Raw genomic sequence first — 17,714 nt, forward strand, 5'->3', positions numbered from 1 at the left:
TGTTCAGAGTTTGAGAAGTGACAGATTCCTGCCAAGTAGGGAGAGAGGTGCAAGGACTCAGCTGTGATCACTGTGTGGGGGAGTTTGAGGCCAGCCTACATGACACAGCAAGACCATGTCTCAAAAAGGAAGGTGGAGGGAGGGGTAGACAGGTCTCTCTTACTTGGAATAACAGTTGGGATCTTGTGGAAAAAGTTTATACAGCCTATAATTTTTTCAGCCTATATATTATATTTTTTCAATATGATCTATTTTGTTAGGTTTTTATGAACTGAATAATCCAACCACATTTGGCTTTTTTTTTGTTTTGTTTTGTTTTGTTTTAATTTTTTATTTATTTATGTGTGTGTGGCCAGCTCAACCCACCAGGGGGCGGGGCTGGCTGGCATGTGGTGCTGGGGGATTGAACCGTGGTCTCTGTGCTTTAGCTAAGCTTGTTCTAAGTAGGTGCCTTAGACCACTGAGCCATCTCACCAGCCCCTCCAACCACATTTGTATGAGATTCACATGTAACCCAGAATGCCAGTCTGTTCATTTTCAGGAGAGGATAGAGCTGGCCAGAGAGTAGTAATGCTAAATACAATAACTGAGCCAAGTGTGGTGGCACACACCTGGAATCCCAACAATTGGGAGGCTAAGGGTTGGTGAGATAGCTCAGCAGTCTAAAGTGCCTGCTTAGGCAAGCTTAGGCAAGCAGGGACTGCGGTTTGATCCCCAGCACCACATGCCACACCAGCCCCCAGGGCAGGCTAACCTGGCCACACACACACACACACACACACACACACACACACACACACACAAGGAAGCTGAGACAGAAGGATCACAAGTTCCAGGCCAGTAGCACTGGCAGTGAAGTCAAGACCTGCCTGAAACACAGAGCAAGACCTTATCTAAAATCCAGACAAACCAAAAGCAATCCAGTAACTGCCATGCCCATGTAAAATCACAACCAATCACCCCTGGATCTAGTTTATAAAAACTTAATGTCCATTCATGTATAAACCCACATTTTCAGACAACTCCAAAGCTAAATGGAAGTCATTTAGATAGATCCCCTAAATTTTCATTATCAGATCTGCTTACCGGGGGCTAATCTAGAATCGACTGTAAGAGCCATTTTCCTTCTCCAAAATCATAGGGCACGGAGGAAAGTAACGGGAGGGCAGATCCCAGTGAACCTACACATCTGTTCTGCCGTTTCTCCTGAACTTGAAGTCAGCAGTGAATGTATTAATTTTTTTTTCCATAATTTTATTGATAAACAAATAGCAATGAGACAGTTTCAAATCAAATTGCTAGGGCAGTTTCAATAACTAACACACTGCATATATTCTTCTTAGTGGTTAACTGCTGTATAAGATGCGGACTTGAGATCCTATTTACAAACACCATTAGAAAAATCATTCTTGAATGTATTAATTTCTTTCAAATGTTTTACATTGAGTTTAATAAGAATTCCTCAGATCCACGCAGATTTTTTTTTTAAAAGCAGTAGTCCTTATCAGACCCAAAAACTACAACTCTTGTTGCATAGTTCTTGCTTTATCTTGGTCTTCACCATCTAGCAGAAAAGTATAAAAATGAAATATAAGAAGTAAAGCCATGCTGTTACGTTGAGCTGTAGGGGACTCAAGTCAACAATTTCTGACATTGCCAGTGAAGCAGAAGACCCAATACTATTATGGGCTACTGGACTCTTTTAGAATATTTTGCTGAGTTTACACACCTATAATATTCAAATAATGGAACTTAACAAAAAAAGGAGATACAGATGAATGTCCATTTTGTATCTGTGTACTCAAAGTGGTTAGGATAGATATATAATTACATTCTCTTAATGAATAGAGGGATTTGTTCTAATGTTGTTTGTAAATAGAATATCATGTCCACATGTTGTACAGCAATTAACCACTAGGAAGAATGTATGCAATGTGTTAATTATTGAAATTGTCCTACCAATTTGGTTTGAAACTGTCTCATTGCTATTTGTTTCTCAATAAAATTATGGAAAAAAATTTAAAAAATAAAACAATCTTTTAACCTTAATAAATAAAAAAATAAATAAAAGCAGTAGCATGCTCCCTGCTCCGAGGGAATTTATAGTACCATAAGAATGAGTGGTAAAGTGACACCATAGAACAATGAAAGCATGCAGACACTGTGAACACTAAGCAAAGCTACCTACTAGCAGCTCATGATGGTTATCCCAGCTACTTAGAGGTTGAGGCAGGAAGATGGTAAATTAATGAGACACTGTCTGAAAAGGGTGTATGGGGCAGTAACCAGTGGTAGAGAGTTCCTGGGTTTAATCCCAAGTATTTCCAAAAAACAAAAAAAGCAAGCAGGGTATGGTGGTGCATACTTACAATCCCAGCACTCCAGGAGGCTTGGCCAGGAGGATGAATTCAAGTCCAGACTAGGCAGCTTAAAAAACCTAGCAAGACCCATCTCAAAATAGAAAATGTTTTTAAAAATAAAGGCCAGGAAGCTAGGGATATAGGGATGTAGCCAGCACCACAAAGAGAAGGAGGAGAAGTGGGGGAAGGAATCTCTCTAACTCATAAAGAGTTGGGAAATTGGAATACTCAAAATTTACCAGAACTGGAGCCAGGAATGGTGGCATACACCTGTAATCATAGCATTTGGGAGGCTGAGACAGGAGGATTGCTGCAAGTTCAAGGCTAGTCTGGGTTACACAGAGTTCAAGCCCAGCCTGAACTACATAGGGAGATCCAAAAAAAAAAAAAAAACATGCTCAGGGGATTTGCAAAATATTTCAGCCTTGGCAGAGGCAGCACAGTAGGAAGTCTGGGTTATATGCAGTGGTCTCAAGGAATCTGGACCTGATCCTTAGGGCACAGAGAGATTCACACAGAAGTGGCACTATCAGGTGCCACTGTAAATTAGCAAGTGCCCTTTGACTGAGAGGTAGGAAGGCTATTACATTAACCCAGTCAACAGAAGAATCAGTCTGAATTCAGGAAGCAGCAGAAACGACACAGAGGAGATAGACATGAGCTGTTCAGGATGCTGACCAGGTCCAGTGATGAGATACTGTAAGAAAGGCAGAGAAATTGAAGGACTTGGTGAGTACCCTCATCACTGAGGTAGAAGGAGGTCTAGGCAGGTGAGCTCTGTTGGGGCAGGTTGGATTTGAAAAGCCTTCAGCAGCCTTTGGCACAATGCAAAGCAGTCCCACGGCGCTCACTCCTCACAGCTGGAGGGATCGAGCTCAGCTCTAGGCTGCAGGAAAAGGCCCACCACACTTCAGTGCCTCTGCCCTGAAAGCAAACCCAGATGCTCTTTATCTGTGTACCAGCCTAGTGTTTGGCATCCGGAAGCTCAATGTGTATTGGTTCAATTGCATCAAATTTGCAGAAATACTCCCCTTGGGGAATGAAAAAGGTGCTGCTGGAGATGGAAGACCAGAAAAACAGCTATGAGCAGAAGGCCAAGGAATCCTTGCAGAAAGTGCTAGAGGAGAAAATAGGCGCAGAGCAGCAACTGCAGAGCACACAGGTGGGAACGGGGCACAGTTTGGGTCTGATGATCTGGAAACAAGGCACAGCTCCCAGGAAACTGTTCCTCATCAAATCCATCTAGCATTTGTTTTAATATAAACAAATGAGGGCCTACAATGTGCACGTGTGACCCTACCTCCGAGCCTCTGCCTTGGTGGGGGATGCTTCCACGGGAACCCCTCCTCTCTGATCTCCCTCAGCGGTCCCTGGCCCTGGCAGAGCAGAAGTGTGAAGAGTGGAGGAACCAGTACGAGGCTCTCAAAGAGAAGTGGAAGAACCTAGGGGCACAGCACAGAGAGCTGGAGAGCCAACTCCACGTGCTTCAGTGCAAACTCCAGGTACCCAGAATGGGAGCTGGGGGAGGAGGAGGATGGGGCAGAGGGGTGCTGGTTGAGAAAAAGCTTCTCTTGGGCTGCAGGCTCCAAAGGCAGCAGAGAACGCCCAGCTTTCAGTTCCTTACTCAGGCCTACTTTGCACCAGAATCATTGTCCTGGGTCTGAAATTCAGTTCTGAGTTTACACAGGCAACTGCTGCTCATGCAAATGAACTAAGTGTTCACTGGAATGACCCAATCCAAAGGCAAGGATTGAGCTCAAATATTTATCAAGGCACTAACATCATACTCCAACCTACTATCTGAAACCATCCCAATACAGCACCTAGTCCAGAACTCCCCCCTTGCACAGAAAGAAATATCCATAACTTATTTATATGAGTGGAAACTAATACTATGTGTTTTTTTTAAAAAGCAATTACAGTAGACTCCAGACATTTTCAAAAGTTCCATCATTTCTAATTTGCTACCCTGGAAAAATTAACTAACCTCCAAGGTTTCAGTTTCCGTATCTCTAAAATGAGAATAAAGGGCCGGCCAGATAGCTCAGCAAATTAAAGCACCTGCTTAGGCAGACAAAGGGACTGGGATTTGATCCACTCCCCAGTGTGCCCTGCCGGCCCTGCCCCTGGAGTGCACTGAGACTGCAATGGAGACTGGGCATGGTAATGCGCACCTGTAATCCCAGCACTTGAGAGGCTGAAAACAGGAGGTTCACTATGAGTCCAATCTGTACAGTGAGATCCTATACTAAATAATTAAAATGAGAGTAATAGTACCTGTATCATAGGACTGTTATATGGATCAAATACAGTAGCACTAAGCACAATGCCTGGCACATCACACATTCAATGTATATTAGCTACTACAGTGCACAGATTTTACTCACTTGGCTTGAACTCTGAAGATCCGCCCCCAAAGCTGATCTTCATGATTTCCCTGAAACAGGGATCAGAACAGCCCACTGGTAGGAGAGGGCATGTGGCTTCGCAAAGGACGAGCCCTCACTCCTCCTCTGGGCTCTACAGTGGTAGACTAGCACCCAGGTCACCTTTTTATCAGTAAGGGTTTTGCACCAAGTGTCAGCTTGAATTAAGGGCTGTATTTGCAGATTATACAGTGTAATGCAACTATTGGGAACATAGATGGGGTTTCTTCTGTAGACCTTTTCTTTATGTAAAATACCCCTACACACACACACACACACACACACACACACACACAAATTGTCAGTGGTAGAATGAAAAGTAAAGAGAAAACCAAGACTTCTAGGTAAATTTTGATCCGATATGCTTTCATCTGGGGATTTACATCATGGTGTCACAGCATGATCCCTGTGAATACCAAAACTCTAATGTACAGTTTAAAATGTAAGGAACAGAGCGAAGAGAATGGAAAACAAAATTCTCTGACACTCTTAGCTCTGAAATTGTACAATTTCCTGTAATTCTCCCCTTCTGGGGAACCTGCTCCTGCCTCCCCTAGCATTGATCAGGGCCCTCTACCTCCTTGCAGGGAGCGGACAGTAAAAACACACAGATGAACCAGGCCCTGCGACGTCTGGAGCACGAGCATCGGGAGTTGCGGGCCAAGACTGAACGCCTGCAAGGAGAGCAAGACCTGTGCGCCTCCGACTCCCAGGACCTGCAAGGTACCCTGCCTGAAGATCTCGGAGCATGGCACCGTGGCTAAGGGAGCTCCGAGGGGGCTGGGTGGAGAAAGGGCCCTGGCCTTCCTTTGTTAGCTGGGCCTTAAGATTTCATCTTACCTGGAGGGAAAGGAAGGGCTATTTTAATCAGCCAAGATGAAAATTAAGTTCTGCTGAACTAGAGGATCTTGTTGTGTGAGCTCTCTTCTCCCTAAGCCCATCCCTCTGGGCCAGATCACAGCTGCTCCCAGATTAGTCACATGTGTCAAGACTACATTCCTAATTTGAAAGGGAAAGATCAGATCAAATCCAAGGCTGCATGAAGGTATCTCAGCCACAGCCTATAATAGCTGAAAGACTACATAATGTGCAAATACAGCCCTTAATTCAAGCCAACACTTTGACACAGAACTCTCACTGATAGAAAGGTGACCTGGGTGCTAGTCTACCACTATAAAACTGGGATGTCCGTAAAAAGCAGAATTTCCATCCTCAGGTGCTGAGTTCTTCTATTTTTGGTTTGCACTGTTTCATTTTTCAGATCAACTAAAGAGGTCGGAGGAAGAGAAACTTGCCCTGGTGGCCAGAGTACAGCAGCTGCAGAGTAAGTTTCCTTCCCAGATTCTCAGGGTAGCAGCCAGGGCTCCTGTGTTGCTGAAGCTCCTCCCAGGGGAAGGACAGGGGCCTGTGCTCTGGTCCGTCCTCCCACTTCCATGCCTTTTCAGATACACTTCTTGTAAACTGGACTCATTACACAATGTTTCATGAATTATTCTGTTAGCCTTTGGTCGTTTGCTATTTTTCTCCTTCCGTGTCAGTAAGTCACTTCCATGTCCATAAGAATTGCAAGTTTTATAAAGCACTAGTGCTGTGCGATGCTTCTTTTCCTCTGTATTCTAATTTACTGTATATATGAGTATGTCCCTTAGACCATTTTCACTTTCTCACTAGAATAAGCACTTATTAGGTCCTAGCCTCAGGCACCCTGGAATTTACTCTGCGGATATGACAAAACCAGTAATTCCTTCCTTTGTAAAGCTGGCATTCCGAGTAAGGTCTTTAGACTAGAACAGGACTTTTATGGGGGCCGGGGGATCAAGTCATAGTAAGCGCTACGGAGCAATAAAAGCAGGCCAGAGGGAAAATGTTATTTTGCAGAGTCATCTGGGAGCTTTTCCTTTCTTGCGGGGAGGGTTTTGTATTTGAGACAGGGCCTCATTACATAACTTAGGATGGCCTTGAACTCAATAGCAGCCCAGAGAGGCCTCAAACTCCAGGCTCTCCTGCTGCCTCAGCCTCCCCAGTGCTGGGATTACAGGTATGCACAACCAAGCCCAGCAAGCTTTTCTTAGGGTAACCTTTAAGCACAGATTTGAAAGCAAAGACACAGGAAGAGATATAAGAATAATGTATTTGCAGCAGTACCACATATAGGTGACCTGAAGACCAGGAATATACTGTCTCACAGTTCTTCAGTCAAAGTCCCAAATCAAGCTGTGGGCAAGGTCAGTTTCTTCTGAGGGCTTTGAAAGAAGCATCTATTTCAGGCCTCCTCCTTTGGCTCTGCAGAAGACCATCTTCTTCACTTCCTCGTTCTCCAGAGAATACCTGGTTTTAAATTTTCCCTTCTCCTAGGACACCAGTTATTTAGTAAGGTCACCATAATGACCTTACTTTTACTTGATTACTTCTATAAAGACTATCTCAAAAGAAGTCATACTGAGTTGTGAGCAGTTAGGACTTCAATATATAAATTTGGAGGGAGGAATTTCAATCTGTGACAGATGGAAATTATCTTTAAGGTTCTAAGCAAAGGTCTGAAGAGGTTCTCTGCAGTACATATGCTAGCACAGACAAGTTCCTTGTGTTTCCCAACAGGTCTGCTTCAGAATCAATCCTTACAGCTTCAAGAACAGGAGAAGCTCTTAAAGAAAGGTCAGCAAATTTACTACCGCAAATCCTAAGCTATTGCTTTTTGCTTGCCCACCTAGAGGAAGGAGGGTGGACTACATGACCTCTTGGATCTGAGTCTGAGTCTGTCAAGTTAGGGATGTAGGGAAGTCTCATGAAATGATCACTGGTCCTGGGGACACCTCATTAGTCAGCCCTCTGTCCTACGAGGTACACAAACTGTGAAAAAGGATTTCTACTTTCTCTGAAAACATGTTTATGTTGAACATTTCAATAAATTGATTTTGAACTCAGGATTTCATGTGTTTTTACACACTTGATTTTTCAAACCACATCCTACTCCCAAGCCCCAAGCCCCTAAGTATGCAGAAGTCAATCTCACGTTAGCCCTAAAGTAATCTGCTGCCCAAATTTCCTGAGAATTCCTACACATACAGAGGGGGCAACAACTCAATGATCGGTAACACATAGCTTCTTGGTTTTCTTTTCTGTTTTTTAATTTTAGAAATGTTTATTTTAGAAACATATAAAACTAAAGGCATATTTTAGTCCATTAACCTATGTAAAGAAACAGGGTGTTACAAGTGTATAGATAGACATTTTTGAGTATCTCTGCCACAACTGTAAGACTCAGAACACCCAGGATAGCCTCTTGTTTTCTCCTCACAATCACTGGATATAGTACATGAGAGAAGACAGAAATCAGAGTTCCCTGATCGTAACAAATTCCCTGAGCATAAAGACAGAGCTAAGATGAAAATCCAGCATCCTGATTCGTAGTCCTGTGCTCTTTCTACCCTTAAGACTAAGACTGCAAAATGGATTTAAAAACCATCTTTAATCACATATAATAAATTTTAGGATCTGAATGTCATTTTCATGACTTTGAAAGGATATGATAAAATTATAATGAAACATTCAGCAAACCTACCCTCACAAAGTTTTATTTATTTTTTTGCAGAACCGGGGATTGAACTCAGGCCCTTGCACTTGCTAGGCAAGTGCTTATTCTACTGAGCTATCTCCCCAGCCCCCTCACAATATGAAATATAAGACATACAACCAAAGAAATGCAATTAGTAAGCAGTCATTTATTAGGTAGTCTGGGGACACACAAGGAAAGTGAAGGAGTCAATCCTGCACTCAAGGAGGTCAAACTCCAGCTTGGGGTTCCAACAAAAGTTCTTTTAAGCGATAGAATTCCCCACTCAATTTGTCTAGGGCAGGCCCTATCCTCACCCCATTTTCACAGACAGGGTGCCTTTACTCAGCAGCCTGGGCCTCACCATCACTGCTTTTTTAGATCAGGCCTTGCCTGTGTGGACTCCAAAGCGTTCCCAGGAAGTGGAGCCTGAGGGTACAGGGAAGGACAAGGACTTGAATCTCAGAGAAGAGCTGCAAAAGAAGACTTTGCAGCTCCAGGCCAAGGAACAGGAGGTGAGACAGCCCCTATGGCTAAGGGGCTCATCCCTAAGAAGGGGGGAGGGCTGGGGAGAAGGCTCAGTGGAATAAGCACTTCCCTGGCAAGCGCAAGGGCCTGAGTTCAATCACTGGGGCCTGAGTTCAATCACTGGTTCCGCAAAAAAAAGGACAGGGGAAACTGCTGGAGAACTGGGACTTCGGCTTAACCTGTGATTAGATACAGACAGTATTCATGTGCCCTCCCTGCCTTCCTTATCCAAGCCTGATTCAAGATTTTATTAGTTACCTTTTAGAAAGTAAACCTCAGCCCAAACACATTTGATAATTAACTCTGCACTCGGCAAAGTTTGTCCTACATTGAGTATCTCTGGAAGCTTTTTTTTTTTTTTTTTTTGGTGGAACCGGGGATTGAACTCAGGTCCTTGCGCTTGCCAGGGAAGTGTTTATTCCACTGGGCCATCTCCCCGGCCCTGGAAGCTTTATATGTTGTATCCTAAATAGCAAAATCTTCCCTAGCTTCTCCCATCCTTGCAAGCATTTAGAAACCAGTTCCCAGAACAGATGTATTAAAATCATTTCCAGGTTTTTCATGCTACAACTTCATTTTGGTATCCACGTTTAAAAAGCATCCTCACATATACTGAGCCATAAAAACATTTACATGTATAAAATGCAACATAATCACTTCAGGAGACACACTCCAGACAAACTAGGAGGGCAGAAAGACAAACTGAAATCTGAAAAAGGGTGGGAGAGGACAAAGGCTCAGTGAAGGAAGAAGCATCTTACTCAGGGCAGGCTCCCTTTCTGGGCTCCATCCTGGACAGAAGTGGTGATGCTGACCTTGGTGATCTTCCCCCCAGTGCACAGAGCTGCATTCAGAGTTAGACAACCTCAGTGACGAGTACCTCTCCTGCCTGCATAAGCTACAGCACTGTCGAGAAGAGCTGAAGCACAGCCTGCAACTGCCACCCAGAGTAAGAGGGTCCATCTTCCTGAACAGCGCTAGATGCTGGGAGGACAATTCCTTTTCTGGCCAAACCTTGCAGATAAAATCTATCAGCCCTTTGGGATACATCTGACCATCCTATCCCACACCATTTGCTTTATACTATGCTGACATGAAACCATGAAGGAAGACACTAGTCGACACATCCAAGCATAGTTCTCATGGAACTCATGCACTCAGAGAAAGTCTTTATGACATGCTGAATAAACCTAACCTGAACATTCTTCATCTAAAATGCTCTGAATCTGAAATTTTTTGAGCTCTACATGAATTCTGGAGCAGCCAGGTGGGGTAGCCCATGCCTATAATCCCAATACTTGGAAGGCTGAGGCAGATAGGCAGATCACAGTGAGACCCTGTCTCAAAAAAAAAAAAAAAAAAAACCTTTCTGAAGCATTTCTGGTTTCACAGTATATGTTAAATATTACAAAATTGAGAAACTCCACAACCTAAAACACTCCTAGTCCCAAGCAATTCAGATATACAATACTCAACCTGTACTAGTTCAACAGTGATTCTTTTGAACATGACAAACATGAGGGAGGACAGCACAAGCATTGAGGCATCTAGCCACAGAATAAAATTGTGCTGATTTCTTTTCTACCCTTCATTACTCCCTTCAGCATTTAAATGCCTGGTCCCTATGTATGCTCCCTGGGCTAGCAACCACTAGTAAATTGGTTTTATCTCAAGGTAGCTGACAGAAATCAGTACAAAAGTAAAAAACAGCTTCTTTGCTGCCACTGAGGCTTTCCACTGGGCTACAATAAGATTACTTGTTCCCATTTTTTCTGCAACTCATAGTTGCTTTCTCTGGTCTCCCTCTTCTTCCACATAGAGGCAATGTGGCCGATGGCTCCCGATGCTGATGGTGGTGATTGCTACAGCACTGGCAGTATTTCTGGCCAACAAAGACAGCATGATCTGAAAAACCTGTGAAAGCTGCCTGGAACAAAAATCAAAAGCAAGCAGTTTAACAGAAAACTCAGGTTTGGGTACTTCACAGCTCGGGCTCTCTAAGTAAACTCAAGACTTTGGACTTCTTTTTTAAGGTATTGTAAATAAATTTCACCTCATGTAACTGTACCTTGGAGGTGTTGATTTATTCCTGAGCAACATTACCATCTCCAAAGTGTGACACTTAAGCATGCTGATCTACTCAGTCCCACTTAGAAGTACATACACAGACAGGCAGAAACACGCAGTCCTGCTCCTTTCCTAGAAGATACTATCACCACAGGGCAAGACAGAAGGGCTATTTGTCCTTTGCAATCCTTTCCCCCTTGTCTCCTGTCTCCTATTTCTTATCCAATGAAAAACAAATAGACATCTCAACTTACAGAGAACTCCCAAATATAGGAATGCCAAATGCGCATTACCAGTGCTACCACCACCACAACCGCCTACTGCCATTCTCATGTTTGGCAGATAGATTACAGCATTCTTTCCTAGAGTTCTCTAAACATTTAGACAACTCAGTTACTTGAAATGATTCCTAGCTGACATCCTTAATACAGAGATGGTTATTTAAAGGATACCTTTTATACAAGACAGTTAAAGTCAGAGGGCCACCGCTGGCAGTGTGACTATTTCAGAGGTGATACTGAGGTCAGCAAAGTCATCCTGAGTCCTGAATCGTGTTCTGAGTTCCTTCTCCCAAGCATTTAGAACATGCCTCAAAGCTGGGAACAAGCTCTCCGGAATACTAAAAGAATACAACAAAACTGGGGGCTGACCTGGAAGCCAGGAGATGTGGGCAGTGAATACCCGTAGTGGGGTTAGGGCCAAGCAGTTATCATTTCCCTGGTTCAGGTGAAAGGTATATGAGACAGGATAGCCTAGAAGGAGCCCAAATACAGTGCAGAGATTCCAGTCTGAGGAATGGAGCCTGCTAGGAGAGACTCCTAGAGTTAGGTCCCTCTGCAGCTCCTGCAAATGCATGGTGATCTCAGCCACAAAAACCTTCACATCTTGAAGCTGGTCAGGGGAACAGAGGGAAGGGTATGGTTGGGAGGTGGAAACATCCACCAATGCTGCAGTGCCAAGCAGCACCTGCTCCAAGTGCTGACATGCATGCTTAGGACTGACAATGAGACAATCTTCTCCGACCTCCAGAATGTGAAGTCCTGGGATGAGGAGACCCAGCCTCTGCAGTTCCTCCAGATAACTCTGGAGCGCCAAGGCTCCTGCACAGTTGTAATCATAGAGCACAGCTGGCTTCAGGCCCCGGGCCACAGCTAGTAACTCTCCGGCTAAGTGAAGGCAGAGGGCTCTGGATGGACTCTTTCTCTTTCCCATGCCCAGGGTCTGCTGAGCAGCTGCCACCAGCAGCTGCGGGCTTGGTGGTGACATGAGATCTGGAAGCAACTTCAAGCATGGCCTCCTTAGCTAGCCATAGTTCTTTTCCCCTGGTCACATCTCAGCTCCAGACACTTCAGCCTAGAAACAAGGTGCGTAGCAGGGAATTAATACCAGCCAGTGTCACAGCAGGTAACCTACCAACAGCCTTCCATTAGGTATTGTATTTCCTATAGGTTACTGTGTCCATCCAATTTGGAAGGCTAACACAGGACAGACAAGATGGGTCCACCAGCACTGCTTGATTTCTCTAGTTAATTTAGTCTCCCTTGGTCCCAAATTCGTGTCCGTCTGGATTTACAGATAAGATTTATCTAATCTCTGGCTTCTAAATTTTACAAGTTTCAAAAACTGTAATTCAAAGTCTTATTCAAACCTTTAAAAGAGTAGAGCAGAGAAAAAGGTACAGCGGTTTAGCAAAATTTACTGCATTTGACCCAAAACCTTCTGGGGCAGACCACTAAATGCCAAATTAATTCTTTTCACTGCCAAGTTCCCCTTCTCTTCCCTTGAAGAACAGCTGTAACAGCAACCTGATTAGATTAACATACACTGAACTAACAATTATCTCACCCCAAGACATAAAAACAAACCAGCTAAATCGGCAGGGGGGTTCATCTACTCGGATCCCGCCTTCCCCGTATAGCAGATCCCCAAGCACAGGGGAAGAAGGGATCCCTCCAACACACACCTCACATCTAAGGCGACAGCGACTTGCTACAGAAGGCAGGGCTCTCCCTCCCTCGCTCACCGTTTCCACTTCCGCTGCAGGTTCGCGGGCCCAGAACTCCTTCCGGTTTCCGGCCGGTTGTGGGGAAGGAGGCTAGATCCAAACAGCAAGCCACTACACTGGAGAGCCCTCGGCCTACGCGGCTGCGGGTGGGCGAAGACAGCCTGCTGCGCATGCGCGGCCACGAGCGCTCGGCTGTCGACGCGCGCTTCGGTGACGCTACCCAATGGGCTCCCTCGCCTCCTGGTGACGCACAGGAAGTACGGCCTTCCCGCGGCCCTCCCCTTCCGGCCAGACGCCGCGCCCGCGCCGGTGGGCCCGGGGGGGGCCCTGGAGGCCGGAAGTGAAGGAAAGCTGGAGCCGCCGGTGAGAGCGCCGAGCCCCGCCTGGTACGAGCTCTCCTGGCCCGCTTGCCCGGTAGGCTAGAGAGGGCACGCAGCACTTACTGAGCACCCTTGATTTGTTGTCTGGAGAGGTACGCCTTTCCACATGAGACGTACCTCGAGAGAACTGACATTTTGCACATATACCCACCTATGGGTGGTACTGTACAACTTTATTGTTTTAAGTTTGACATTCCTAAATCCCAAAGGCTCTGTCCTTGCCAGGGAGCTCTAAGCGGGGTGCAGAGTCGTGAGTATTCCTTCTACATTAGTATGTGTTCGCGTAGTTTTAGGGTCTGGAGGTATTTGCAAAAGATAGGAACCCTCCTTCACGGACCTACAGGCTTTAGGAATACGGGGGGCCGGGGAGATGGCTCAGTAGAATCAGTGCTTCCCTGGCAAGCACAAGGGCCTGAGTTCAATCCCTGGTTCCGCAAAAAAAAAAAAAAAAAGAAAGAAAGAAAGAAAGAAAGAAAGAAAGAAAGAAAGAAAAAAGGAATACGGTTTGCTGATTTCAAACGAGAAACAGAGATCCAGAGACTTTTCAGTGAGCTCATTAGGAAAAACAGAGTTGACTAGGGGGCTAACACCTTTTTACCTCCAGCAATTTGACCCATGAAACTGTTTTCTTGAAAAAAAAAAAAAAGTCAGTGTCTGAGAAATGCCCAAATGTACGGGCAGCAGAAAGGAGACCAAAGAAACCGCGGGCACTTAACAGGTTGCCTTCCTGCTTCCAGGTAAGTCGTATTGTTGGAGGCAGCTAAATTAGATAGAAATATTATAGGTAATCAAGGCCAGGCCCTCAAAGGGGATAGCACGGAAGGCAAGATACCTCACAACTGTGAGAGAGACTAAGATCAAAGATAGAACAAATGCTTACCTCCCTAAAGATAAGCATCTGGGATTGATCATCACCTTAAGCCAGGAAGATCACTAATCCCACTGCTACTGGATGAATTATGTTCATGCCTGCTTGCTATATGACTCATTTCCCCATCAATTTTACCTGAGCAATGGTGTTGTAACCTTATTAGTCGACCATAGTTTTGTCCCACCTGACGCCCACCTAGCGGAGTTCCCATGTTCTCCACCTTAGACCCACCTCACCACATGGTTTTATTCTATAAAAATTCCTGGCAATGGTAGCTTCCCAGGGCAGCCTGCTCAGCTCCCCCTTCTGTCCTCTCAGATAGAAGCTTTCTTTTAACACTCCCCCCCCCACCGTAAATATTTGTTCTTAACCTCCATTTGTTCCTAAAATTTACTCTTTAGTTTTAGAGAGCACAAACTCATCTGAGGTACCTTCCAGGTCAGGAGTTTTATTCCCCATATTAGTATCTACAAACTGATGCGTTGACTTTGGAGCAAAGAGGACCTGTATAGGTGGAAGAGCAGCTTGTATGAGCTGTCAGTCTAATGTTTCTTTGCTCAGAGGGAGTCAGAGAAAGAGCATAATTTAATATAACTAATCCTCTTATTTGCAGAACTTTTTTCCTTCCCATATTTATTTATATCCCCATAGTGGTTAGCAATAAATCCTCTTAAGTGGAAGACTCATGTAGTTCATTTATTACAGCAGCGATTTTTTTGAGGACATACTGTGTATCTGACAATGTTGTAAGGACTATGCACCAGTGTTTCCTTGAAAATAAGGCCTACCCCAGGTGGCATCAAAGACCAAGACAATCTTCACATTCAGTAAGTTTGTAGTCAAGACACAAGAGGCTGAGCAATTACATAGTTTTTCTATAAAGATACTTTATGGTGCTGTGTAAAGTATAACCAGGGGCCTACTTATATGGGAAAGAGATTGGCCCAGATCCAAATCCACTCCCAGTTTATCCTCCCAATTTACCTATACTGTGTTCTTTAATCTACTGATGGTGGAAGCACAGTGAAAAAAAGAACTTAGGACAGTCAAACACCTTTTCCAGTCTTAAGCAAAAGGGAAGCAAGGGAGAGAACTCATAATCTTGTCTTGATAACAAAGGAGTTATGAAACAGAGCCCCAAAGAAAAGGACACCTGGTACCTATCAAACTCAGAAAGTTACTGGGAAAGATGAGAGGATCCACTCGTGCACTCCCATCTCTCTGAAAAAGTCAAAACAAGGAAGAAATAGAGCTCTCTAGTTAAAAACCACATAAACCATTCATCCAACACATGGATAAACTTCATTGCATGTGGAAAAATCTCTGTTCTTGCACTTTAGAATTCTATTTTCAGCATTATTTACCTGCTTACATTATCTGGCCTCCCATTCAGATGGACAGCCTGGGAAAGGAACCAACCCATATCCAAAAATTGCCTTCCTAAATTACCTACATTAGGGTATTTTTAACATTGAGCTCCCGGGTACCAAACATCAAGATCACTTTACTCACTGAACCAAATGAGCAAAAAAGTTTCTATGCCTTGCATGATTCTTGGTCTATAAAATCCCAACATTTATCTGAGTGTGGTAGCATGTGCCTGTAATCCCAGCACTTGGGAAGCTGAGGCAGGAGGATTTTTGCAAATTCAAGGCCAGCTTGAACTACATAGCAATAAACCTGTGCTAAAAAAACAAAAGGTAAATAAAATCCCATTTCCTCAAGTCTGGGCATTTGATTTTTATCCAGATTTCTTTTGGTCATACTTTAAATGCTTTTTAAAAATTTATATCAGTACCAAAGCGGTCTGGCACAATTTTTTTTAAGACTTTTTTTTTTTTTCTTTGCGGAACCGGGGATTGAACTCAGGTCCTTGCACTTGCCAGGAAAGTGCTTATTCCACTGAGCCATCTCCCTGGCCCCAGTCTGGCACAATTTGAGCTTGCTACAGCAAGAAAGTCTAACCTATTCTAGCACTCTCCCCACTGTGAGATAGGCTGTTATATAGACTGAAACAGTGAAAAAAAAAAAATATCAGTACATGTTTGCACTAATAATTACATTCATAGTAGGGAGTTGGTACATGTATGTAACATATCTTAGTTCTTTTTATGTTCCCTTTTGCAAAAGATGTGTCACCCTGTTTATTATTTATCTTTTATTTTGCTCTACTTTGAGTTTCACATATAAGAGAAACCATGTACTATTTAAGCTTTTGATCCCAAGGTACATCCTTTTACCTACAAGTAACTAAAAAACATCCATTCAGTTAATGGATGTATAGGTTGATTTAAAGATCTAGCTATTATAAGTTGTACTGCTATAAACATGGGGATGTATGTAACATTATAATGTCTTTAACTCTTTCAGTCAGTTACCTAGAAGGGGACTATCTGGGTCAAATAGTGGTTATTCTAGTTTGCACTCCCACCAGCAGTAGAGAAGTTCATTTTCCCTACTCCCACAACATTATTATTTCATTTTTTGATTATAGACATTATTTGTGCCATAATATGGGATTTCAGTGCCAATTGTAATTTGCATTCAACTAGAGAGTGATGTTGAACTTCTATAAGAATGTCTTTTGGGCCATTTGTGCTGATGAGAAATGTTTATTCACACATTTTTGATTGGATCTTTTATTTTGGGGCAGGCTCTAGTTTTTTTGAGTTTTTTTGTTTACCCTTTATTTTGGGGGGAGGGTTGAGGCAAGATCTTTCTATGTATTTCAGATTGACATTGTTTTTATTTTTTGGTTGTTTCTTTCAGTTTTATTAAAGGTAGAGAAAGAAACAGGCTCAGCAGAGCAAGTTTAGGCCAAGTAAGGATGGGAAAAGCAGCTCAGCCCCCTACCGCATGAGAGGGGTGCCATCCATTCAAAAGAGAACACGTTTGTCCAGGTTGCCTTCAAACATGTTACTCCTGCTTCAGCTCCCAAAGGCTGGAATTGTAGGCAGGCACTGCTATGCCTACTTCCCCCCCCCCCCCGAAACAGGGTCTTGCTATGTAGTCCAGGCTGACCTTGAACTCACTGTGCAGTCTAGGCTGGTCTGGAACTTGCAGCAATCCTTCTGCCTCAGTTTCCCAAAGGTTACAGCCATGCACCACCATGCCCAGCTATGCCTAGCCTTCAAATTCTTTATATATTCTAGATATTAGTCCTCTGTCTGAAGAGTAGCTGCCAACCCCATTGTGTAGGTTGTCTCTTCTGCTGGCTCTTTTACTATGCAGAAGCCTTTTAATTTGATACAATTCCATTTGTTGACTTTTGATGTCATTTCTTATGCACCTATGCTTCTATTCCAAGAAAGTCCTTGCCTCACCTTATGTCTGCAAAAATCTTACTGTACCTATTTTATCTTCCAGGAGATTCTGCCTTAATATTTAAATCTCTGATCCCATTTGATTTTAACTTAGTACATGGTGAGAAATATGGTGTAGATTCAATCTCCTGCATGGTCATGCTTTCACAATAGCTGACTGCACTATTTCGGTTGTGGTTTATGTCTAGATGCCCCCCCCCC

At 43.8% G+C, this 17,714-nt stretch overlaps 2 protein-coding genes and 1 non-coding gene across 8 annotated transcripts in view; 2 read left to right on the top strand and 1 right to left on the bottom strand.

The window, feature by feature from the left end:
• Nucleotides 1-10,934, top strand: part of Traf3ip3 (TRAF3 interacting protein 3) — a 28,123-nt gene extending 17,189 nt beyond the window's left edge. For 3 of the 4 annotated variants that reach the window (XM_023701172.1, XM_023701171.1, XM_023701173.1), the window contains 7 exons: nt 3,382-3,522; nt 3,725-3,862; nt 5,374-5,509; nt 6,048-6,110; nt 7,385-7,441; nt 8,721-8,854; nt 9,703-10,222. In XM_023701172.1, the coding sequence (XP_023556940.1) occupies nt 3,382-3,522; nt 3,725-3,862; nt 5,374-5,509; nt 6,048-6,110; nt 7,385-7,441; nt 8,721-8,854; nt 9,703-9,921 (888 nt within the window). In that variant the 3' untranslated portion in view covers nt 9,922-10,222. Of the gene's footprint in view, nt 1-3,381; nt 3,523-3,724; nt 3,863-5,373; nt 5,510-6,047; nt 6,111-7,384; nt 7,442-8,720; nt 8,855-9,702; nt 10,223-10,686 lie in introns of those variants that run through there. The other variant, XM_004641156.2, reaches the window with a different exon arrangement.
• On the bottom strand, nt 10,218-13,062 carry CUNH1orf74 (chromosome unknown C1orf74 homolog). 3 transcript variants are annotated; one of them, XM_004641158.3, is made up of 3 exons: nt 12,958-13,062; nt 11,387-12,287; nt 10,218-10,790 (listed from the first exon to the last, which is right to left on the bottom strand). In XM_004641158.3, exon 2 carries the CDS (start codon nt 12,198-12,200, stop codon nt 11,409-11,411), a length of 792 nt encoding a protein of 263 aa, XP_004641215.1. In that variant the 5' UTR covers nt 12,201-12,287; nt 12,958-13,062; the 3' UTR covers nt 10,218-10,790; nt 11,387-11,408. The 3 variants fall into 3 exon arrangements, with proteins under 3 accessions (XP_004641215.1, XP_023556942.1, XP_023556943.1); XM_023701174.1 differs by lacking the exon at nt 10,218-10,790 and having other exon boundaries at nt 11,035-12,287; XM_023701175.1 differs by lacking the exons at nt 10,218-10,790; nt 12,958-13,062 and adding an exon at nt 12,898-12,950 and having other exon boundaries at nt 11,035-12,287.
• A 3,044-nt stretch (nt 13,063-16,106) lies between these two features.
• Nucleotides 16,107-16,209, top strand: LOC111812616. Its single transcript, XR_002818081.1, has one exon. It is a non-coding gene; the product is annotated as a small nucleolar RNA SNORA28 (small nucleolar RNA).
• The last annotated feature ends 1,505 nt before the right edge of the window (nt 16,210-17,714 follow it).

Source organism: Octodon degus, unplaced genomic scaffold (assembly GCF_000260255.1).
Source record: "Octodon degus isolate 3935 unplaced genomic scaffold, OctDeg1.0 scaffold00131, whole genome shotgun sequence".
In the NCBI taxonomy this organism is placed as follows: domain Eukaryota; kingdom Metazoa; phylum Chordata; class Mammalia; order Rodentia; family Octodontidae; genus Octodon; species Octodon degus.

What these genes read in the sequence shown, in the direction of transcription:
- CUNH1orf74 (XM_004641158.3), bottom strand. Translation starts at nt 12,200, where the DNA reads ATGTCACCACCAAGCCCGCAGCTGCTGGTGGCAGCTGCTCAGCAGACC.